The 25,536-nt window shown below is 36.3% G+C and overlaps 2 protein-coding genes across 9 annotated transcripts in view; one reads left to right on the top strand and one right to left on the bottom strand.

The window, feature by feature from the left end:
* The window catches only part of PIGN (phosphatidylinositol glycan anchor biosynthesis class N), a 118,169-nt gene extending 113,451 nt beyond the window's left edge, over window positions 1–4,718 (bottom strand). For 3 of the 5 annotated variants that reach the window (XM_032602855.1, XM_032602859.1, XM_032602857.1), the window contains exons 1-2: window positions 4,545–4,718; window positions 2,496–2,646 (exon numbers count right to left, since the gene is read on the bottom strand). The gene's annotated coding sequence lies outside the window, so the exon portion shown is untranslated. The remainder of the gene's footprint in view (window positions 1–2,495; window positions 2,647–4,544) is intronic. The other 2 variants (XM_032602858.1, XM_032602856.1) reach the window with 1 other exon arrangement.
* Window positions 4,719–4,957: 239 nt separating this feature from the next.
* The window catches only part of RELCH (RAB11 binding and LisH domain, coiled-coil and HEAT repeat containing), a 120,725-nt gene continuing 100,146 nt past the window's right edge, over window positions 4,958–25,536 (top strand). For all 4 annotated transcript variants that reach the window (XR_004345357.1, XM_032602542.1, XM_032602541.1 and 1 more), the window contains exons 1-2: window positions 4,958–5,701; window positions 23,432–23,521. Coding sequence is in view for 3 of the 4 variants with exons in the window: in XM_032602542.1 (XP_032458433.1) it covers window positions 5,182–5,701; window positions 23,432–23,521 (610 nt within the window). In the remaining variant the exon portion in view is untranslated. The remainder of the gene's footprint in view (window positions 5,702–23,431; window positions 23,522–25,536) is intronic.

The following is a 25,536-nucleotide window of genomic DNA, read 5'->3' as shown; positions in this document are numbered from 1 at the left end:
ATTTCCCCTTGTTAGTTCTTAAATTACCACTGATTTTTATACATTCACTTTGTATCCTGCAACACTGAAAAATTATTAGTTATAGTAACTTTTATGTAGGTACCTTTTGATTTTCTAAAGAGATAACTATGTCACCTGTGAAAAAAGGACTTCTTAGCAATCTATACTTTTTTATTTATGTCTCACGCTTGTTGTACTGTCTAGGACCTCTAGTATAATGTTGAATAGGTGTAATAACAACAGAAATCCTTGCCTTGTTTCCAGTCTTAGGGTGAAAGTTGTCAGTTTTCCAGGTTTTGTAGATTCCCTTTCTTAAGTTAAAGAAGTTCCCTTTTACTCTCAATAGGCAAAGAGTTTTAAACTGTGAATGAATGCTGGATTTTGTCAAATGCTTTTGTTGCATCTATTGAGATGATCATGATCATTCGGTTTTTCTCTTTTAGTCTCCCAATGTGGTGAATTACGCTGATTGAATTTCAAACGTTAAACCAAGTTTGCACTCCCAGAATAAACCCCATTTGATCATTAAGTATTATCCTTTCTATATACTATTGGATTTTATTTCCTGAAATACTATTTAGCATTTTAAAGTAATATTTATTAGAGATATTAGACTATAATTTTCTTTTTTCTCTGGTTTTGGTATCAGACAATGCATTGGGAAGTGCTGCTACCTCTTTTATTTTTTGGAAGAGTCTGTGTAGAATTTATATTATTTCTTCCTTTCTTGTGTAACAGAATTCACCAATGAAACCAATGGCGCAGAGTTTTCTTTGTTGGAAGGTTTTTAACTATAAATTCTTCATATACAGAGAGATGTTATGATTATTTACTACTTGTTGAGTGAGTTTTGGTAGTTGTATCTTTTAATTTGTCCATTTCATGCAAACTGTCAAATTTATTATTCCAAAATTATCCATAATATTCTATTCACTTATCCTTTTTTCTGTCGTCTAGCTCAGGACCCCATCTACCAGGTATCATATTTAGTTATGCAAAGTAAGTCATTTTTCAAGTACTTAAATCATTTCAGTTAGATCTTAAACTCTATTTACAACTAAGTACATACTGTATATATCTAGATGTACAGAAGCTCACACTGATTTAAATACTCCTCTTTACCATGGAAACCTGAGTACTCTCCTTTTCATGCTTATATATAAGGAAATATGTATATCACTTCTCACTTTCATTTGTATTTACAAATAACTCCCTGGACTTATGTTCTTTCTTTTCTCCATTGTTATTACACAACTCTTCTACATAAAGTATCAAAGTTTATGTGTCAAAGGATAATACAAATTTTCCACTACCCCAAACCTTACTGAAGTAGTGAAACAAAAATTGTATTTGAGAACTTTGACCCTGAAGCTGTAACAGCCAACATAAAAATCTAGCTCTGTTATATAGTGACAGTGGGATCCTAGTCAAGTCCCTACCTTGCACTCTCAAGCATCACTTCCTCAGGGACTATGCAGTCCAAATCAGAAGCGAAAACCTTTACTTCAGTTTACAATTATATGGCTATGACTCTGACTATTTGTAGTAATGTCTGTCTCTATCATTTAAAGCTGATTCCAGGACAGCAAGACAGGCTTTCTCCAGCACTCATCACAGTCCTGGGCACTTACTAAGGACTAATAAATGACTTACAATGATCATTTCAAAGGTAAATGTAATATGCAGGATAGCCACTAGAGGCTGCCTTGTTTCTCTATTCCTCCTCCAGAACATACGCATGAACTGTGAAGATTCAGGATACTTAAAAACAACCACAACAACTTTTATGTTTAAGTCATTTACTATACATAAAATTTCGGTGATTCCAAAATATTATTCTTCACACACTACTTATTTTATTATTGCTAAGCACATGAACTTAAGCAATATTATTACTTAATATTTCTGTTTTTAAAAAATCATTTTTTATTCAGATTTAGTGAAAAAGAAAACTTTGTCATGGATGAATCATTTGGAAACTACCAAAATAAATGAATAATTACTAAAAATTTTAAAATACACATAACCATATATCAATAAAAGTTATTTAGCTTATATCTGTGGGATGTCTACCACATGCTAAAAAACAATGTTAAAAAATTGGAATGTATAAAAAATTAGATACTTATAAAACTTTAAGTCAATGAAAAACTTGCATTTGAAATATTACTTGTGGTTATTTTAAGACTACTAAAGCAAAAAATAATTTTTTAAACATGAAAATGATTTAAGTGCTTGGAAAAAAGTGATCTGTTATATTTTCATCACTAAGATACAAACTTCAATGACTATCCATATTATTCAGTGAAACATTAGCTGTAAAGACCAAATTAATGCAGATCTTGCTAAGTAGAAAGAAAATTTCTCAACAATATTAACAGCAAATTATTAAAAGTAGAGATCAGCAATTATTAATATTATAGTATGTGCTATTTCTTAAACATTTTAAGTTGGTAAGTAAACCTCTATGTATTGCGGAAGAGAAAAGTACTTACTGAGGAGACTGGCCAGTTGATTTGTTACGGGCTTGGAAGGTCACATAAACAAGTCCATGATTATAGGATACGAAGTAGAATCAGGAAACTACAGACGTGTTACAGGAAGCCAATCATGGAAGGACTTCTACATCCAACTCCTTACAACTCTCTGAGGAAACATATTTTAAATCTATTGATATTTTCAACTTTCATTTTAGAAATCAGACCTTAAATTAAAGATATTCCCATTGGGGCCTACTACCTTAATTGCTTTTTCTGGCTGTAGCTACTAAACAATTGACAAGGGGTTTGTTTTGCTTTATTTTTAAAAGTCTGTCAAGTGTTCTCCATATACTAGTATTACATTAGTTGAGAACTGACTATAACATTTATTGTATACTACGTACCAGGTACAGTGACAAGCACATTCCTAATTCTATATACTTTCAGCATCCCCTCGACAGATGAGGGCTGAGAGAAGTCAAGTAACTATTTAAAAGTCTCACAGTAAATAATTGGCAGAACTGGGATATGAACTTTAGGCTCTTCAACCTAATAAGCACAATCCTCTAAGGGAAGACCCTAAGTGCAGGGACCCTAAATACAAAAGACTTCCAAAATTCCCCATTACAGAGATGGAAATATTGTACTATACAAACAACCCATTTCTAATCATGCCCTTTCCATGCCAGTCCCTAACCCCTTCCATTCCTCCATTCCAGAAATTGGTTCCATTTTCAGTCTCTCTGGCAAACTCAATAAGGAGCAGCAATCCTTTTAGCTAAGAAATATGTAACAGCATTGACTAGTTTGATACTATTTTTCTAAGATCCACGATTTTTTTTTCCATGCTTTTCTTCAATATATTATGGCTCACACACACAAAAATTTAGAATTCAAACATTAGGAGCTAATGCTCTATAAAAAATACTTTGAATTCTTAGTATTAATAACATCAAAAACAACTTCTACCAAAAATAAAACGAAAAACCCAAAGCCTCATTCAAATGAAAAGTTTAGTTTACTGAGCCTGGGTAAACTGAAATTAAAGCCGACATTTAACTGTTGGTATACACTTACATGTAAACCAATAACCTGACCTAAGGCTATATAAGAACGCAATATTTTTATTTTTCCACAGACCTAAAGGATATACTTCACTGCTTCAATGTAACATAACTTACCTGATAATAATAATTATTGCCACCTCTATTTTGGTGCTTAAAGGAAGAACCTATGCAGAATGACAGGGAAATCTAAAAGTGCATAAGTGGCAAACTTTGTATACTGTGCTAACATATTTGTATACTGTCCAATATATATATACTGTCCAAAGTATACTTTGTATACTGCCCAAACTTAGTATACTGTGCTAACATTTGATAAAGGATATCAAAACTGTCAAAAGCAGCCAAGTTTCCAAATTTCTCAGTTCCACAGTCAGTACCTTGACTCCAGCCTAAATGTACAAGTCAGAAATGTTGCAAGGCATAGCGGAGAAAGAATGGCTATGGACATAAGAGAACTGACTTTAGTTCCTTTGAATACTTAGTGATGGAGTTGACTTATCCGGGTCATTGAACGTCTCTAGGATTAAGTTTACTTTTCCCTCCACTGAGGGACTGCATTTGATATTTTGAAGCATCCCTGTGTATTAAATCCTGAGATTCTACCAGTTTGCTACTGAAGTCGAGGCTATCAGGGTATTCTCTGATCCACGCAAATCCAAACCTCTGAGTTCCATTTTCCATTTACTCTCTCCACCTCCCACACCCCACCCTATGGCATCCTGCCCTATCACTACTAACTCGGTGGCGAGAAGGCGCTCTCCTAGGCCTCCAGGGCAAACGGATACACGGCTGGGAAGGCAAGGAAGAGAAAGGAAGCCACATTCTGACTACAGCCCCTGCCCTGGGCACTTGCTACACGTGCGGAGAAAATGTCATCAACTGGCGGCACACAGCAGAAAAAGTGAAACGTGCTAAGTAAAAGTGAAGCAGCTCGGCGGCGGGCGTGAGGCCACTTTCGGGGCCACCGCACCTCTCTCCCACTAGTCCCGGACTTTACCTGGGCTTATACAGGTCAGGCCTGATCTCAGAAATGGGGCCTCCTCACCGCGAAGGTGGGACCCAGCTCGAGGTCAGAGTTCCCCTCTGTTCCCGAAAGGACATCCAAGAGAATGAATGTTCCTAAGCCACCGTCATAATCGCTCCTCAACCACGGAACGCCCCTGACACTTACGTTTCCAGAAGCTGCTCTCGCGATAATTCTTGGGTCAGCCCCCCCGTAACTCCAGTCCCCGCCCCTTACCCATTTGGCCAATCAAAAAGGAGTGGGGGCGGGATTTTGTCTTTGAGCGCGGAGCGGGGCCCTCTATCTTTGCTCACTAGTGGGGAGAATGGGCGGGGCGGGGGCGGGGCTGGGGCGGGGAGAGGGGGCACGGCACGCGCCATTTCTCGCGAGACTGGGGACCAGGAAGACGCCTGCAGAGCCGGGCTGCTGCTGCAGCTGCGGCTGAGGCAGAGGGTGGTGCTGCTTCCAGACCGTTTGCCTCCGAGCCTGGGCCTGGTCTCCAAGTGAGGAGGCGGGACGTGGCCAATCCGGGGCCTTGGAGGTGCCCAGTGCCCGCTGAGGCTTAGTGGGGATTCAGGCTGCGGCCTGTCAGAGCCAGACAGGGAGGCGCCCACGCTCCTGACAGTATAAGATGGCGGCGATGGCGCCTGGAGGTGGTGGCGGCGGCGTGAATCCATTCCTCAGCGATTCGGACGAGGACGACGACGAGGTTTCAGGGACCGACGAGCGGCGGGCAGGACTTCGGCTGAGTTCCGGGGTCGGCCTAGATCCTGGCTCTGCGGACTCGCTATCGCCTCAGGATCCCGTGGCCTTAGGGAGCAGTGCACGACCAGGGCTCCCTGGGGAGGCGTCGGCGGCTGCGGTGGCCCTGGGGGGCACCGGCGAGACCCCGGCCCGGTTGTCAATTGATGCGATCGCGGCTCAGTTGTTGCGCGATCAATACTTGCTGACCGCCCTGGAGCTGCACACCGAGCTGTTAGAGAGTGGCCGCGAGCTCCCTCGGCTGCGCGACTACTTCTCCAATCCCGGCAACTTCGAGAGGCAGAGCGGGACCCCGCCGGGGTTAGGGGCGCCGGGGATCCCTGGAGCAGCCGGCGTTGGAGGCGCAGGAGGTCGGGAGCCGAGTACTACGTCGGGTGGGGGACAGCTCAGTAAGTGAACAACAGCCCTGTCACTCCGGCTGGACTGTTGGGATTGCAAGGGGTAGTTGTGGGGAGGGGTACTTCCGGGCGGATACTGAGTATGAGGAACATTTTAGTTAGAAAGTTGGGGCGGGAGGTGATCTTCTGCGGTGGAAGCAAAAGGATCTGGCAGTGATCCAGCTCTTGGCTGGACTTGCACCTGCTCCTGGCTCCACTCTTGGTGTCGGGATCTACTAAATAGCCAGCGTTTCTAGTTCACTGGCTATTACGTGACCCCAGAAGACTCCCTTGCAACCTTGGTTTATCGCTTTAATCCTTTTTCCGTTTTCTCCAATCCCCTGAATCACCACTGCCTGGAAACAGTGTTCCTTAAATTGTTCGCAGTAATTATTTGACTCAAAGTCAAGAGAGAAAAGAATAGGAAATTTCTCTCCACGAAATCAGATCCACTTGAAGACCCTTTGTCTTTGGGATGACTTGCTCACTCAAAAATTAGGTTTTCTGTTGCATAAAATTTGTTCTGTTTAAATTCAGTTTAATTCCATTTCTGTTCCTTAATTTCAGTAGGTTTCCAAAATTACAGGAAGTCTAAGGAGCTGGCTAGGCAAGTTCTGCCTGCAGTGTATCTGCTGGTCTCACCACCTCACAGGCTTTTTTCTCTGCCTAAGTTAGGAATTAACTTTTTTACCTTGTTATAATCATTGTTAGCAGTATAGAGTAGTCGTTTACTTCATTCATCATATATTTATAAGCATTTCTTATGGCTTTAAAACGTGCTGTCAAGGATGTATACTGTATTCCTAAGACCCACCCCTTTTGAGAGGCATCTTAGATTTTTTCCCTTATTAATGGTATGAGGTGTTTTTGTGCGTTATGTGAGGCCAACTGGAATTTACTAACAAATGTTAAATATACAGTTTTAAAAGTGTAACCCAATTGATTAATTTTTGTCTATACTTTTTTTTTTTTTTTTTCGGTACGCGGGCTTCTCACTGCTGTGGCCTCTCGCGTTGCGGAGCACAGGCTCCGGACGCGCAGGCTCAGCGGCCATGGCTCACGGGCCCAGCCGCTCCGCGGCACGTGGGATCTTCCCGGACCGGGGCACGAAACCGTGTCCCCTGCATCGGCAGGCGGACTCTCAACCACTGCGCCACCAGGGAAGCCCTGTCTATACTTTTAAATGGTGCCAGAGACTTACATTTCCTAACTTAGATGTAGTGAAAGTGCAGAGTGCTCTTTCCATCAGGGTAAATACTGAGCATATTTCTCTCTTGAATATGGAACTTTCTCAGCAGGTGTAACTTCCTTGCTCAATATTATAGGATAATATTCCGTTTCTGGAAACGATTTTCTCATTGCTGACCTTTAAGACCATAAAATGTAACAAAGAGCAGTGTAACAAAATCGTTAGGTAGTTGGCTTTCTTTGTTTGGTTTCAGATTTTTGAACTAATAATGATTTTCACCTGATAAGCTCTTACTACTTCCTCAAGACCCAGCTCAAATGTCATCTTTGTAAATGTTTCCCACACTCTCCAGGCTTGGTTGTTTGGTTCTTTCATTGTACTATTTTCAAACCTCAACCGTTGCTTTTAACTTTTTGTATTTGATTTGTTAACAGTATCATTTTTTTCCATTAGATAGTCAATTCTTGAAGGTCATCTTTATATTCCTCACAGTTTGTGCAGTTCCTGGCCTGTTGTTGAACATAATTAAATTGCATCTGCTGTGTTTTTCTACTATATAAATATAATGAAATGGGTTATTACTTACTTCATAACTTTATTCTATTTAATTTAAAAGAATTTATTATCCTGTTCACCCTACCTTATTATGGCGTGATATCACTGTTTATAGTGAAAATGTCTCTTAAAAACCTTTTGTATACAAATATATTTATAATTTAGACTAAATATTATAGAGGTGTCTTAGAGTAAAAATTGACTTCTAAATGCCTCTGCATTATACATTTTTATAGTTTCTTGAAATAACTTAAGTCCTGTGATCAAAAATCAAAATTTAACTACGATCAAATATTCATCTGCAGTTGTGCTTTTCTATTATCCTCATTTAATTGGACCTGTTTTGGGTATAACTCAAAAATACATAATTAAATAATATATTTTAGATAATATATTTTCAAGTTAGTACAAAACAAATGAGCAACAGGGAAAAAAATATCAAAATTATCCATAATCCAACCAGTGGTACTTGCCTTTTCTGTATTTTCTATCCATATAATTTAGAAAGCAAAAATTGTTTTAAACTGTTTTATATAGCTTTATATTAGTTGACAGACACTAATTTTTACCATCAACTTTGAGGTAAAATTCCATACAATAAAATGTGCCCATTTCAAGCGTACAGTGTGATGAGTTTTGGAAAAAAAATTACTACTACAAATAAAATACAAAAATTTTTATTGTCGCCAGAACTCCTTCATTTTCCTTTGCATTCAATATCCGAAGACCATCACGGACCACTGTAGAACACAATTTCCAGTCTTGGCCTAGGCACTATCGAAACTTTGGGCCTGATAATTCTTTGTTGTGTTAGTGTCCTCTGCATTCTAGAATGTTTAACAGCATTGCTGGCCTCTCTGTCTGCTAGATACCAGTAGCAACCACCCCGACCCCATTCCCTAAGTTGTGACAATCAAAAAATGTTACCAAGGGGCTTCCCTGGTGGCGCAGTGGTTGAGAGTCCGCCTGCCGATGCAGGGGACACGGGTTCGTGCCCTGGTCCGGGAGGATCCCACATGCCGCGGAGCGGCTGCGTCCGTGAGCCGTGGCCGCTGGGCCTGCGCGTCCGGAGCCTGTGCTCCGCAACGGGAGAGGCCACAACAGTGAGAGGCCCACATACCGCAAAAAAGAAAAAAAAAAAAAAAAAAAAAAATGTCACCAGCACTGTCCAAGGAAGGGGAGGGCAAAATTTCCCCAATTGAGAACCACTTCCTTAGTTAAGTTTTGTCTATTTTAAAATTTCATATAAATGCAGTTCTGGAGCATATAGTCTTTTCTGTCTGGCTTCCTTTGCTCAGTAAAATGTTTTTGAAATTTATCCAAATAATGTTTTTATGTGTATTAATAGTTCATTCCTTTTTTGGTTTATCCATTCATCTGTTAGCCATTTGTGTTTTTTCCATTTTTGGCCTGTATGAATAAAGCTGCCATGAACAGTCTTGTATAAGTTTTGCCTGGACATATGTTTTCATTTCTTTTGGGTAATACCTAGGTCAAACTGTTTTTACAAAATGGTTGTATCATTTAATATTTCCATCACCAGTGTATGAGAGTTTCAATTTCTATACATCCCCCAAACACTTGGTATTTTCAGGCTTTTTATTTAACTCATTCTAGTGAGAGTGCTGTGGTATTTCATTGAGGGCTAGTGATGCTGAGCTATTTCTTCTGAGCTTTTTGCCGTTGGGTGTGTGTGTGTGTGTGTGTGTGTGTTGCCATTAATGTATCTTTTGTGAAATGTCTCTTCCCAGCTTGTTATTGAGTTATAGTTCTTTATATATTCTGGACCCACGTCCTTTATCAAGTATGTGTTTTGCAAATTTTTTCTCCCAGTATAGTTTGCCTTTTCATTTTTTAATAATGGGTCTTATGAACAAAGGTTTTTAATTTTATCAAGTCCAGTTAATTGGGTTTATTCCTTAATGATTTGTGCTCTTTGTGTCCTAAATAAGAAATATTTGCCTATCCTAAGGTTGCAACAATTTTCTTGTGTATTTTCTTCTAGAAGTTTTATAGTTTTAGCTTTTAAATTTAGGCCTATGATGGCATCAGAAAAAGAAGAAATATTTCTTAAATATTCCTCCTATAAATGTGCAGATATTTATAGCACAAACTTTAGTATAGCTTAAATGCAAGTGCATTGTGTATGTCAAAATATCAGTGCATTTAAATGTCTTAATACAGTCAGAAAATAGATAAATGCTAAAAGAAGTCTGTAAAACTGTGGTTAGTTCCATGTTTTGAAGATTTTGACTAAGCTCCTAATCACACAAATTCTGTTTTAGAGATTCTAAGGATGAATCCTTCTTTAGGACCAGACTACTGTCTGTTTTAAGGTCCTCTATGTTCAGTTGTAGCATGTCAGCTGTTGCTAGTTCGGTTATGACTTTATAATACTCAATAAGTACTTTTTGGTTAATTATAAAGAGTATAAAGATTGATAGTATGATTATCTAAAACATTAAATTATTTTTATTTGTTTTTATGTATTTTTTGATGTGTGTCTGATCTGAAAATTCATAAAACTTCAGAATAATACATGTATAGTCAAAAGTAGTTTTCTTTAAAGATGTCTAAAAGCAATTTAATTTTGTAAGATTTACTAAATTGTTTACCCAAAAGTCTGTTGACCTTGGTTAATACTAGTATAGTGGTGGTTTTAAAATACTGTAAAAAGTCTTCATACTATATTTAATCTTTTTTCTTGATTAGAAGAGTAGTCTATATTTATAAAACATTCAAAAATTAAAAGAATTATAGCTTTATAATTTTGATGTTTTCAGTAGAAGAATTTAAAATGAGCTCTAATGAAGTCTCAGTGTTTGATAAATTGTTGCAGCATCACTGTGATGTTCCTACTAGATCCATTTGTTAAACTAATTAGATCTTTTGTATTTCGTTTCACTTGGTTGAATATATACACGCATTAATTATATATTTTTCTCTGTATTTTTGCCAGTTGAGCCAATTTGGTAATTGTTTTGCTTTCCAATTAGATTGCAAGATAAAAGTTGTGCCAATGCCATTGATTAGCACTGAACAGATTGTAGTATCTTATCCGGAGGAATGCTGGTTCCACTCTAAGCCTTAGAGTTCTAATCAAAATTGGACTGTAATTGCTTAGGATGAGCCAGTTCTTTGTAGAGACAGTAGGTGGTCAAATAACTTATGCCTTTCAATGATGGATTTCTTTTATTCTGTATTTATCATCCTTTCAAATTTTTGTAAGGCTGCTTATCAGGAGGTATTTATGATTGAATTTAATAATTTAACTTGTGAGCCTACAGACTTCTTGAGTCATCTTTCTCCTTTTTAAAATTTTCTGTTTCATTACCTTGCCTATCTTTTCTCAAAACTCTGAAAGAGTACATATCTCACTGTGCTCTGTTCCTTTCTTAGTATCACCTGTGCTGTGTGATTACCGTCTTTCAGAGTTCCCATCTCTTCTGCTTTACAAAGTACAGTAGTTCCTCCCTGTTAGGTTGGAATTGGGTTTAGTGCTTCCTCTGGCTTCTAACAGGAGCGTATCAAGAGAATATTTCTAAAATTTATTAGGTTCACTGCTTTTAGCTGAATGAGACTTCCTACTATTGTCTGGACCATATAGATTCCTAAATTTATCGCTTACATGACTGTCATTTTTTTGCCTATGCATTTCAGTAGCTTCAAACTTATTAATTCTTGTGGAAAATTAGTCAGATATTTTCGTTGCCTAGAACAGTGACGAGTATAGTTGGTATTCAATATTTTACATTGATCAGTACATTTATTAAACTGTGATCAACTAAGGATTGTAGGAATCCAAGAGAAGTTTAGTGTATGTCGTTGAGTTTATGTTCTTGATGGAGAGGCAAGAAAGGGAGGGTAAAGAGAAGATAATGTTTATTTTATGTTTTGCCTTGTTTAAAACATCATCTGGGAACATGCTTACCATTATCTGGCTCACCAATTAATAAAGAGATTTTAAAATGCAGTATGATGTTTCAAGCCATTGTGGTACATAGTTTAAAAGGAAGCAGGATAGGGGCATTAATCAGGGGAAACAGGCCTTATTTCTGTCAAAAATTAAACTTACACTTTCTACTTTAGGGGTGATCTTCAGAATGTATGCTTATCTGTTTCTTTGCTTGTTTTTTTAAAAACATTTGTTGGAAAAAACGTTCCAGGATTAGTGTAGTTTTCATTTTGTTTAGTATATTTAGGTCAAAAACTAAATTCGGTTAATTTGTTTTTATATGATGGCTTTCAATTGTGCCCACCCCCTTAACTCCCATGGTTTTAGGATGATTAACTGGAAAAGAACACTTACCTTGATCTAAAAATACAGTCTACTTATATCTAAATTACAAATATCGATTGAGATGGGTCTTAAATATTAATAGCCTATTTTTTTTCTTTCAGGTAGTTGTTTTTATTGGCTTCTACCTATAAGTACTGTGAGAGTTGATGATAAAATGTGGTTTCTAAATTATTTATACTAAAAACATACTTGTTGATGCTTAAGTGAATTATGTTTTGCTGTTTGGCTATAATTTGAACACAGCTCCTCTTTGGTTGATTTTTGGGGGTTTTGCATTAGTTTAGGATTGACCTACTTCAACTCCCTTATCGTATGAGTGTTTGTTTCAATATTACAATTAACTTTTTTTTGAGATCTAATTGTCATATGACGTTTTATTAGTTTTAGGTGTCCAACATAATGATTTGATATATGTCTATATTGTGAAATGATTACCACAGTAAGTTTAGTTAGCAACCATCACCACACAAAGTTACAATTTTTTTTCCTGTATGAGAACTTCTAAGATCTACTCTCTGAGCAACTTTCAAATACACAAAACAGTCTTGTTAACTATGGTCACTATGCTGTACATTCCATCCCCAAGACTTGTTTATCTTAAAATTGGAAATTTGTACCTGCAATTAATTTTTTTTAACATCTTTATTGGAGTGTAATTGCTTTACAGTTTTGTGTTAGTTTCTGCTCTATAACAAAGTGAATCAGCTATACGTATACATATATCCCCATATCCCCTCCCTCTTGTGCCTCCCTTCCACCCTCCCTATCCCACCCCTCTAGGTGGTCACAAAGCACTGAGCTAATCTCCCTGTGCTATGCAGCTGCTTCCCACTAGCTATCTGTTTTACATTTGGTAGTGTATATATGTCAATGCTACTCTTTCACTTCATCACAGCTTACCCTTCCCCCTCCCCATGTCCTCAAGTCCATTCTCTACGTCTGCATCTTTATTCCTGTCCTGCCCCTAGGTTCATTAGAACCTTTTTTTTTTTTTTAGATTCCATATCTTTGTGTTAGCATAGGGTATTTGTTTTTCTCTTTCTGACTTACTTCACTCTGTATGACAGACTCTAGGTCTATCTACCTCACTACAAGTAACTCAATTTCATTTCTTTTTATGGCCGAGTAGTATTCCATTGTATGTATGTGCCACATCTTCTTTATCCATTCATCTGTTGATGGACACTTAGGTTGCTTCCATGTCCTGGCTATTATAAATAGTGCTGCAGTGAACATTGTGTATACCTGCAATTAATTTTTTTAACATCTTTATTGGAGTATAATTGTTTTACAATGGTGTGTTAGTTTCTGCTTTATAACAAAGTAAATCAGTTATACATATATCCCCATATCTCTTCCCTCTTGTGTCTCCCTCCCTCCAATTAATTTTTAAAGTGGTTGCTGGCCTCCATTTCGCTGGAGCATGATAACTGTCTAATTCCGCATATGCATATGGTTTCTACAAACTAAGGACATCTGCCCAGGAAATCTGAACAAGTTGAATGTAAATTGTCTAATTCACTTTAAAAATAGATTCTTCAGATTTCTGAGAAATGAATACCTGATATAATTGAATACAGCAATGGTATTTACTAAGATTCAGCAAAAGATAACACTTAACTATAACAGGATCAAGAAGACTGTCCTAGAGCTGATATATTTGGATTATAGCAAGCTATATGACAGATCTCTCACACTGGTATGAATAAAATAGAGAAATATGGGCTTGGCAAAAGAGTAGCCGTGGAAAGATGCGTAACTGATAAAAACAACAGTAGGTCTGTGCCAGTCTATACCATCTATACTTTTGAACTTGGCCCATTTTTTAAAAAAATATTTATTTATTTATTTATTTATGGCTGTGTTCGGTCTTCGTTTCTGTGTGAGGGCTTTCTCTAGTTGTGGCAAGCGGGGGCCACTGTTCATCGCAGTGCACGGGCCTCTCACTATCGCAGCCTGTCTTGTTGCGGAGCACAGGCTCCGGACGCGCAGGCTCAGCGGCCATGGCTCACGGGCCCAGCTGCTCCGTGGCATGTGGGATCCTCCCAGACCGGGACACGAACCCGTGTCCCCTGCATCGGCAGGCGGACTCTCAACTACTGTGCCACCAGGGAAGCCCTAGAGCCTTCTTATTCTGTGTAAAGCATAGTAATCATTTCTGTCCACTGCTAGTTACAGGGTTTTAATGAAGTTTACATGAGGGTATATATGTGAGAGGACTTCAAAAACTCATTTTATAGTTACTTCTTTCTTTTATAAGAAAAAATATATGAAGCGATGAGGGAAAACTAGATCAGATTTGCTGATGATAAAAGACTGAGAAAGATAGGTGATGTCTGCTAGTACTAATTTGTAGGATTAAATGGGACTAATGGGTATATGGCATCCTAATTAAAATAATCGTTTAAAAAACATACTGGGAACATTTGTACTTGAAATTCACAGGAAAGTTTGATAGCATTTCTTTTTGAGTAGCCACCATAAATTATATCAAAGAAGTCTGCTCATTTTAAGGGAAAAAGCTGTATAGCATAGTGAGTTAAGAGCACAGTTTGGAATCAGACTACCTGGCATGGATCCTGTTTCTGCTACTTTTTTATCCTTGTGACTTTGAATAAGTAACTTAATCTCTCAATGCCTCAGTCTCTTCATCTAAAAATGAGGATAACGGTACCTACCTCATACAGCTGTTGTGAGAGTCAGCTGAATTAATATTTATTATCATTTGCAGTAAGTCTGTATAAGTGTAAAATAAATTATGAAAAGGCAAACATTGGATTTAGGATTTTGTAATGGTTCATTAAAACCTACTACCGTACAGTTAATGCATTGTATTTTATGTCTGTAAACGCATTGTACCTACATTTTTACAGATGTGTTTAATCACATTCATGTAAGTTATTTTTAAATATAATTTCTTTTTGTGTTCTTCTTAGACAATGGTTACTTACTCAATTTTATAACTAATGGATGGCCAGAAAAGTTTTTTTTTCCCTTTATTTATTTTTGTTTTGGAACTTAATAATAGTTTTAAAAAATCAATATATGTTGCCATCTACAGAACAAATACTTTAAAAGCAAAGAAGAGCAGAGGTAGACAGAGTGAAGTAAGAAAGAGATTACAGGCCAGAAACAAGCTCAAGGAGTCTTTTGTATAGGAAAAAGAGTCAAATCAGTGCGGGAAGGGTAGGCTATTCAATAAATTTTTCTCCTTCTAGAGGGAAAGTATTTCTTTACCTCCTACCATACACACACACACACACACACACACACACACACACACACACACACACACACGAAAACAAAGTCCAAATGAATTAAAATGCTAAATGTGGGCAATAGAACTTGAAAACTTTTGGAAGAAAATATCAAAACATATTTATGACCATGAGGTGAGGATTTCTTAGACATAAAAATTGTACATTTTAAAGTAAGAGATTGATATATTTGTATCAAAATTAAAATTCCTGTATGTAAAAAGCTAACATAAAGTAAAAGACAAGCCACAGACTAGGAGTACATATTTGCCATATACATATAACAGTCAAAAAGTATTTCAAATTTAGAATCTGTATAGAATGCCTATAAATTAAGAGAAGGAAAAATAACCTAATGAAAAATAGGCAAAGGATAAAAATAGGTAATTCAAAAAGAAGCAAACCAATAAAAAGTTGCTCAAATTCACTAGTAATCAGGGAAATGGATTTCACAATACCCAGCCTTTTGGCAAAAATGAAGATGTCTGACAACTCTTAGTATTCCTGATATGGAGGAAGCAGGCACTCTTGTGCTACCAGTAGAAGTGTCGATACAACTACTTTGAAGAATATTTTGATAAAATCTAGAAAAGTTGAAGATGTGCACACCCTTCAACCCAGCTTTTCCACGTGTAAGTATTTGGAACTTATGAGGGTGTGTAACGAGGTGTGTACAAGGTTGGAAACAGTCCTCTTGGCCATACATAATGGAAACATTAGTTGTGGTATATTCATGAAATGGAAATCTTAGCAGCCTTTAATCAGATCTCAGGTCTGTTGTGGAGCATTACAGTTCTATACCATTATTTAAATTTTCAGACACATAAAACAATACTGTATATTATTTGTGGGTACTTGTATATGTATTATAGATATAAAAGCATCAACTAGAGTCACACCAAATCCATCACTGTGATTGCCCTTGAGGAGGGAAACATTAGGGACATGAACTTTAAGGTATTATTTCTTTTTAAATTGCAAACTGTTAGCAGTTGTTCATATCAGGTGGTGGTTATATGGTGTTGTACTTTAAAGCAATTTAAAGTAAAGCATTTTAAAGTATTTTTGTCAAAATTTGCATGTAGTAAATTCCGGTAAAACAAGAAAAATTTGTAGTGGGAGTTATAACTCCACTATTCCACCCTTAATTGGCACCTAATCCTATAACTGTGCAGTGTAAATTGAGTTTGGTGTTTTTAGTGACATGAAATACCATCTTCTTTCTGGTATATGAACCCAGAGAATGAATTTTGCATAGTAAGTTATTTCTGCATATGTGTTTGGTATATGTCTACCTTTTTTGTTACCTTATATTGAATATCTGTCTTGTGTCATCTGTTAATTAAATTTGCACAAAATAACAGCAAAAAAATGTCATTCTTTGCTCACAAACTATTGGTACATATGTACCAGTTTCTCTATTCTCAGTCTCCTGTTGCCATTTGTAACCTTGAGGATCAGTTTTATCTGGAAGGGAAATCTTCAGAATCAGTTAATAATTCTTAGTATAATGTTGACACAAATCTCTTTTAAGATACATTTGACATGTTTCAAGTGAACAAAACTGTACCAATAGCTTTTTATTGCATCGTATGAGGAGTTTTGTAACTATTCTGTTGATGTATATCTGTACGGAAATAGAATTACTGTTAGAAAAGTACCTAGCAACAGCCTTAAAGTTTCTAATTTTTCTAGGCAAGAGTAGCTCCTGATTGTAGGCATTCTTTACAATCATGGGAAGCTTCTTTTTTTCTTCAGGGATGGATATGTGAGTAAGGAGCGTTGACCAAAGAATATAAGGTGGGATGATGAGAGTTATGAATGTATCAGCAAAATCTCTAGTCACATTTTATTATTGTTCTTAATGTTTAATATTTGCATTTTGTACCCTTTAATAAGTTACAGCAGTAAGAATTTTTGTCTCCTAAACCTTCTAATAAGATGTCCATATCAAATAGGTAGCCTGTATTGATGGGAGATTTTTGAATCTACAGTCTTACTGAACTCTTCCTAACAGATTTTTTTTCTATAAACAGTATTGTCTTCTGAATGCAGTTTTGATCAAATGTGCATGACACAAAGGTCGGAAAGTAAAATGTATACTTATGTACTGTTGGTAGGATACTCTTTTGAGAATAATTTGGTGATATCAATCATATTTTTAAAATACATATTCCTAAAAAAATAAAATAAAATACATATTCCTTAATATCCAATTCCATTTCTATAATTTATTATAGACAAGCTTGTTTGCATTACTACTGAACCTAGGTTTTTTTCGTATATTCTACAAGTAAAGGTATCAAAGATTGAAAACAACCTGACTGTCCAACAGTAGGGGATTGGCTAATTAAAAAAAACGATCTATATGTGCTGATGTGGAATGATCACCAAGATATATGATAAATTGAATAAATTAGGATGCAGGCTAATTTATTCAGGTATTTGTGTTTTTCCATTTACATACAAAAAGGGAGAAATTGGCCTATACCTAGGATATTTCTAAAAGGATATATACAGAAGAGTCTAAACAATGATTGTCGTCACGGAGGGTGATTGGTGTTTGGGAGATGGGCTTACCTTTTCTTTGTATGCCCTTTTATATTTTACCACATATCATGTCTTAAGTGGCAAGGCTGGGATTCCAAACCAGATCACTAACTTCCAAGTCTGCATTCTTTCCATTACACCACAACTACTGTTTTGTCAATTTTAAAGCACAGTTAAGCAAATATTCTTAAACCATTATAGTGTATGGTCAGGCAAAGTATCTTAATAACTCATTCAGAGTATATCTTATTAACTCAGAGTAGCCAGTCGTTTTAATGCAGAAGGCAAGTCAGATAGTATAATATTGATCATTTAAAAAATAAAGTGATAAACTATAGCACCACATCAAGACAGAGGTGAATAATCTGCTGAATGAAATTCTAAGGAAATCTGCCAAGGTTGGATTAGCATGTACTCTCTTTTTCAGTCTTGAAGCTTTGCTGCATGGTTACATCTAAGTTTCTGGTCTAGACATGGAACATGGCTAAGCCTCAAGGAGGAGACCCCAGTTGCCATCATGGGTGTAACCTTCTTCCAGATATTCCCACCTATTATTTCAAAACTCCCCAGCAGTAAGAAATGGTGTTCATTTGTTTTTGAAACCAGCTGGTCCTGGTTAGGTGGCTTAGATTGCTCAAGGTAGTGTCATCGTATTGTCTATGTTCTTTCTAACCATCCATCAGCCCTGTGCTTGTGTGCTGCCTTAGTTCAGGCCTTTAGCTTACATCTGGACCCTCAGTTTTAGCCTTATAACTGGTTCCTGTGCCTTTAAACTTTTACTCCATCCTTATTCTTAATTGATTTTAAAAGCTATTCATTCCTGTCACTGAGGCTAAAACCTTTTAACATTGCTTTCTGCTGTCCAAGGCAACTTTTTTGAACTCTTTTTTTTTTTTGTTTTTTTTTGTTTTTTTTTTTTTGTTTTTTGGTTTTTTTGCGGTACGCGGGCCTCTCACTGTTGTGGCCTCTCCCATTGCGGAGCACAGGCTCCGGACGCGTAGGCTCTGTGGCATGTGGGATCTTCCCATACCGGGGCACGAACCCGTGTCCCCTACATCGGCAGGTGGACTCTCAACCACTGCGCCACCAGGGAAGCCCTGAACTCTTTTTTTATTAGCAAAATTATATATTGCAGAAACAAGAATTTAATTCTTTTTAAGAATTTTATTTTTTCCCATTTTTGCATAGTATATGATAAAAATGACTTTGAAATATGTTATTATAAGTGTGCATCATAAAGTTCTGCCTGTAATTTTGCTTCTTCCTACCTTTTCAACCCTGTTGTCATATACCAACCATTGGTGTACTCACATTGTTTACTCAGTGTCCCTTGAACATGTTTTATATATTCCTATCTCAGTGCCTTTGGCCATATTATTTTTCCTTCTCTTGGAATTCTTTTCCTCCATCCTCCTTTTGTTTTTTCCAGATTCTGTATATCCTTAAGGGAAGGTCCAGTTTATGTTCCTTCCTCTCCCTGAAGCTTCTCCAGCACATAGTGATCTCTAAATCCCCTGAACTTGTGGTATTTTTTGTCTGTCTCACTTATGGAGATTAATTATCTTTCTGTCACCAGTGTGTAATATTGTGCCTGGCAAATAAGGCTTTGAAAAAATGTTGATGTTATGTTAAAGAAATGATCTTTAGGTAATGGGATCCTATAAATATGTAAGTTTGGAATATTCCGTGTGAAATTAGCTTTTCCCTGTGTAGCCTGAGGAAAGTTGAGTCCAGGCTGATCTTTCTGAGGCCTTTCATGGTATCAAGCCCAACTTAGCTGGAATCTAGGAGATCTGAACCTGCATGCTTTTACATACTGTTCAAGGGAACTAATGGTTTAGAGCTCAGGCTTTGGCATCAAAGAGCTTGAGTTCATATTTTTACTCTGCTACTTCCTAGCTGCGTATCTCTGGGACAGTCTCTGTTTTCTTTACTGTAAAATATGGAAGGTAATGACTCCTCTTGCAGGGGGCTGTCACGAAGGTTAAATAAGTTTATCTATGAAAAATATCTGGCACAGAATAAGTGGTCAGAAAATCTTCAATATAATAACTAATGCTGTTATTAATAATAATCTTCCTTTTAACCTGATAGCTGTTCATATGGTAAAATCATCCAGCATTATAGAAATTTTAATTTCAGTGAATAGTTTGTCAATAAAATTTCAGTGTTCAAGTCTCTTCCTAAGTTTAAGTCTTTTGATTTGACATTTAACTCAGTGTAATCTTGTGACAGAAAAGACAGTGGACTGCAAACTGGGAGACTTACATTGTACCCCTAGCTTGCTCACAGATTAATTTGCTTAACCTTTAACATAAAGTAGTCTAACTTTATTATCGTTATCTGTTTACAGCACGAAACTACAGTGGTTTATAAACTTATTAAGGCAAGAACCAAGTCTTACTGAATTTTATCTTTCTACTCCCTACCATGGATTAGTAAATATGCATTGAATGAATACACGGTTCAGTTTTCTCATCAAACTGGGGTTGATGGAGGGGTTGGACTATCTCTAAGATTCCCTCTAGCTCTCAAATATTTTGAACATAGGGGTCAGTGAAGTGAGTCCCAGCGTTAGGGAAGAACTGAGGATCAGAAAATATAAATGTTTTGCCATTGACAGATTCCTAAGATCCATTTTTAATTTAAGTGGATACATATTAAAGTGTTTATGCATGACCTCAGATTTAGATATAATTACTTTTAAGGTAAATTTGTTATCTTTCTGTTTATTAAATTTATATACTATATACTTCTTTCTTTGTTACTTATCATGACACAGGCATGGTTCAGTAAACGATCTTTACTAAACAAATTGGAATTTAAAGCTAATTGCTTGACATTATTTTTCTTCCTATTCTTTAACTGTGAACTGGGTACTTTTGTGACTTTTTAATTATAAAATGCCCATATCATAAAAGGTATTCACTGTGTTTGGGGAAAAAATACCAAATCACAAATAAAAAAATTCAAGCAGTATAGAGAGGAGTATGTATTGAAAAATTTTAACTCTACTTCTTGGAGTCAGTTATATCTATAACCTTTAAAAATTATTATTCAATATTTTATTGTAGCTTCCTGTCAGTAACCTGGTACATTATAGTTGTTCAGTAAATGTTCATTGAATTAACCAATGCTCTTTACCAGTCAGGAGCTGATCAATTTTCCTGGTACACTTAGCTTTTAAAGTGCTATATGATTTCCATGAAAGATACCTTTTCAAGGGTCTGAAACTCATTTTTTTAACTATCATAAAAGTTACCTTCTGTCATTAGTACTAAAGGATTAAATGTATATATAAATAAGACTACTCTCATATGTGATTTATAAAATCAGTCTGCATGCCTTATAGTCACACTGTGTATAATGGTTTTAGTTTTCAGACCTAGTAAAACTTACATACAGGTTTTACTTGTTTGCCAACTATGATGAAAGTCCCTGATCATTCGGTTTCTGAGTTGTAAAGTGAATTACTAAGAAGTTACACAATCTTGGAATTTGAAGAAAGGCTTTGTGGTATACTTTATATTAGAAAGTGGTAGTAGCTTCTTTCTTAATAAAAGAGGCTAATTTTTCCAAACTCTTCCTCTTTTATATTAGAGTATTTGGAAAGGCATGTGCTTGCCCTGGAAAAGAATTGTGCATATTTGTCTAGGAGCTGTAATATTACCTATTAGTCTTAAATTCCAAAGTACATTTTATGTACAAAATCTGTTATACGTTAGCCCCATCAAAGTTAAAATTACTTCCTTCTATAATTTTTTTCTGACATGGAATAAATTTTAATAAATTAGGAGATTTTTTTTTTACTTTTATGATACTATAGTTATTGTTAGTTAAAAAGACATTAGAACTTTTTTTCTTGGAGAATATAAAATTGTTGGCTTGGAACTAAAAAAAATAATTAGAATATATTTTTCAATGGCCATAATAATACCAAGTCAAAAATTAAGCAGTGTTTGCTTTCCCCAAGAACTCTTCCTATTGCATAGGTGATTTCTTTGAAACTTTTAGAGAAATAGTAACAGTACAATGGAGGAATAATATATGGTGATCAAATAGGCTCTAACCTAGGCCTGTATGTGTGATTGAAAATAGTCTAACCTAGGCTTGTATGTGTGATTGAAAATACTAGAAAACACTTAGAAAACTAACATTAGATAGATACTTAACATAATAGAAAAATATTTATCCAGAATCAACAACCAACATCATACTTAACAGTTCATGATAACCCAAACTCCTGTCAATATATAGAACATTACTGTCACCCCAGAAAGTTCCCTCATGCTCCTTCCCGGTCAGTCAGTCCCCACCCCTTTCAGCCCCCCACTCCAAGAACCACTATAATGATTTTTTTCTACCATAAATTACTACTGCCTCTTCTAAGAGTTCATGTAAATAAAATTATACATTATATACTCTGCGTAAGGCTTCTATCATTCAGCATAAAGCATTGAGATTCAGTCATGTTGTGGCATATATCTCAATAGTTTTTTTTTAATTGCTGAGTAATGTTCCTGAGTTCAGCCTATATTTAATATGAACTTTCTAGATTTCTGTGGTTACTTTTGTTATTTAGTGTTTCTTGGTTTATGCTTAAAATAAATTATGCTCTAATGAATGGTACTGTAATACTTGATTTTCTGTTATTTGTTTATGCTGTCTTAAAACTTAAGTTAATAGCAAGTTGTTATTTATCAGATATAATTAAATTGCAGGGGAATTAAATGCTTCTGTGAATAGAAACACAGTGTTCTCAGAAGAGTACTATATATAGAATTTCACTTAACAGGAATTTAAAGATAAGTGGTACATTGATAATGACATAGCTGTATTTGAAGAGTCAACCATTTCAATTATTGGCATGTACTAATTGTTTTAAAAGGAGGTGAGGGAGCCCTACATGTTCAAATCTTTATTTCTGTAACTTGCATTCATTTGTCCAGACTGTGCTTTCTAAACACAGATAATCTATTCCTTAGAGCAATATATAAACAGTAGACACTATGTAAGTAGCACGATTTAATAGAATGAGTTGACCTAGCCTCTCATTTGTCCCTTCTTTGCATTAGCTAGCTAGATCTCCTTTAGTGAGTATCAGCATTGATTTCTTCCTTTAAGTGAGAATGTTTACATCGTGTTTTTCTGTTTAGGGACACTTAAAAATCTGGCAAAAGCTAGGGACACTCCCCACTACCACCATGCACTCAAAACACAGAACTCTTGAAACCCCTTCATTTGCCTTTTGCATCCCATATTATAAATTCAATAAATGAAGTCTTTAGGAATTATCTTGGTTACTTTCTTTTACTTAAACCCACATCCATTTCACTACCAGGACATGTTGGTTCTACATCAAAAAATAACCCTGACCACTTCTCACATTTCTGCTGCCTCTATTCTAGGCCAAATGTGATCATCTCTCACCTACATGACTCTAATAGCCTCTTTTTTTTAAATTGTTATTTTATATTAAAGTGTAATTGATTTACACAGTAGCCTCTTAACTGGTCTCTCTACAAATCACTTTCCTTATAGCAGCCAAAATGATTTTCCAAAAATGTATGTGTTTTTGTTATTTTCCATTGTACTTGGAATAAAATTCAAACTGTTTACAGTTTTGTTGTCCTTAGCTGGGCTTGTGTTATATCCTGTGTGTCCATTATTCAGGAGTTAGTTAGAGATCTGGGCAGGGAAACATGAGTTACTTCAAAGTAGCTTAATTGGTATGAGCATTTTTACCTTATTGTTTTAATAGAATTCCTATATCTTAGAGTCACAGTTTATTCACTGGAAAAAAAAATCTTAGCTAATTGATTTCCAATCCCTTATTTTGGCAGTTAAATAAAAATCTGTTTAATTCTATTTTTTTTTTTCGTTTATTACAGATCGAGCTGGGAGCATCAGTACCCTTGATTCTTTAGACTTTGCAAGATATTCAGATGATGGTAACAGGGAAACGGATGAGAGAGTGGCAGGTGAGTAAGATTGTAAAGACAGATTTGGATTTTTTGACATTCCAGAAATAATAAAATGACTTGAAGAATTCTCTTCTTTCTATAATTTGATATGTGAATATATTGATATAGTTATTATACAAAGTTATGTTACTAATTTATTGGCTGAAGGGAACATCCAGCCCCCAACTGCTCTTTCCAGTGGTGCTCTGAATTTTTGGTTATGCACACCTACAGTTTGCTGAGTTCTGCTTGTAGCCAGTAGTTTACAACCATGTAGTTATACAACTGGTGTAAAAGAGGTTTAAGTTAGCCATGGTTTAGTACAAAGTTAGTTGGTCATTGGCCTCCTCATTCCTTTTATCCTCCAAACCAGGACTGAGTAATATTCATGTGTTATATACCAATACAGCTCTACTGATTGTTAAAATTGGTTTAAATACTTCTGTGCTGGTTGGTGAATAAAACTTTGCTTGGTTCCCTGGTTGCTCCCTGGCCATCACTGCATCTCTCCAGAAACTTCTCTTGACTTGCCTGTGATCCAGAAAATAAAGGGTTAATGCTTGGTCCATCAGGGGCCTCCAGGACCTTGCCCATTCCAAAAAGAAGGCCAACATCCTTATTAGTTGCTTGGTTTCTCATTCCAATCTCCTTCCCCTCTCCATCCTCCCACCATTTCTGCCTTATAGGCATCACCACTGGATCTGTAGGGACTTCAGAAAACCAATTGGTACCCTCTGTGTTCTGCCCACATCAAATGAGGCCAGTTGGATTCTTCTGGGGGTCCACCCTGGGATTTACCAGTGTAGCAGCTCTGGCTCCTCAGGTGTCAAGTGACTGGTACTTTTCTGGTGCTTCAAGGCTGTGGCTGTCTGTTATTGAAGTAATTTTTGAATGTCTTGTTGGAATTGTAGTTTTCATAGGACGTTGACTCTGAGATAGATGGGAAGCAGACAGACATCAGTTAGGTATTTTAATCCACCAGAATGGTGGGCACACCTGGCACAGGAAGGATGCCACGTGGGACAGATGGGAGCCTGTGAGGGAAATATTTTTCTTCCATTTACTGGGACAAGTTTGTTAAAACCTACCAAGTGTTTGCCTGTCATAGGCATTATGAATAAAAGTGAGTGCTAATTTTTATATAGCACTTGCTCCATTCTGGACACTGTTGTAAATGTATATTAACTCTTTGAGTTATAGAATTATCATCAGCCTCCCCTCCCCAAGAAACTGAGGCACTCAGAGATTATTAAGACTTTAGTGGCAGAGCTAAGACTTGAACGCAGATAACCCAGCAGCAGAGCCCACAACTGACTGCACTGTATGCTACCTCTTAGCATGAAGGATGAGGTTTGACCTGGTTAAAATGACATTCCAATATGTGGTTTTCATTTATTACTCAAGAATAGAGCTATTGAATGTTTAAAAAATCTCTCTTTCCCTAATCTCTTCCCTGAGTTAGGGGGAAAAAATGATGTAATTGTTTTTAATTCAACAGAGGCTAAGAGAGGATTCAGCAGTGAGAACAATAGCATTATCAATTGAATGGAGAAGTCATTGGAAGAGTTTAATGCAGCTCCATATATCAAGTCATGATTTAGTCATAAGCATTATTAATTGAAAGCTGTATCAAAAAAGAAATCACATCAGTACTGTCTGAAAATTAGCAAATCAAATGGGAATTATTTGAATAATTTTAGGGCAAACTTATCCTACTAATTATATCATTTGTTAAGTGGCATTGTTATATTTAATTATATAGTAAATGTTAGCTATTCTGTGTTTTCTGTTATATGTTAAGTATTAAATGCATGGTATTTTGGTTTATTAGAGACTAACCAAATATATTTAGTTTTGTATATTGTATTGTTGTTCAGATGGTTATGTATCAGAAAATAACTTCTACCCAGAAATAGACCACATAATTATTTTCTTCCCTTTAATTTTTGTTTGAAAACCTAAATTTTAGACTTAGTAAAATTTAAGAGGTTCATCATTATTCTCAGTATTTAGGTATTTTAGTATTTCTAATT

The sequence above is a fragment of the Phocoena sinus genome, chromosome 14, assembly GCF_008692025.1.
Source record: "Phocoena sinus isolate mPhoSin1 chromosome 14, mPhoSin1.pri, whole genome shotgun sequence".
Taxonomy (NCBI): Eukaryota; Metazoa; Chordata; class Mammalia; order Artiodactyla; family Phocoenidae; genus Phocoena; species Phocoena sinus.
The sequence above is the reverse complement of the archived record's forward strand: the minus strand, read 5'-3'. Positions and strand labels throughout refer to the sequence as shown.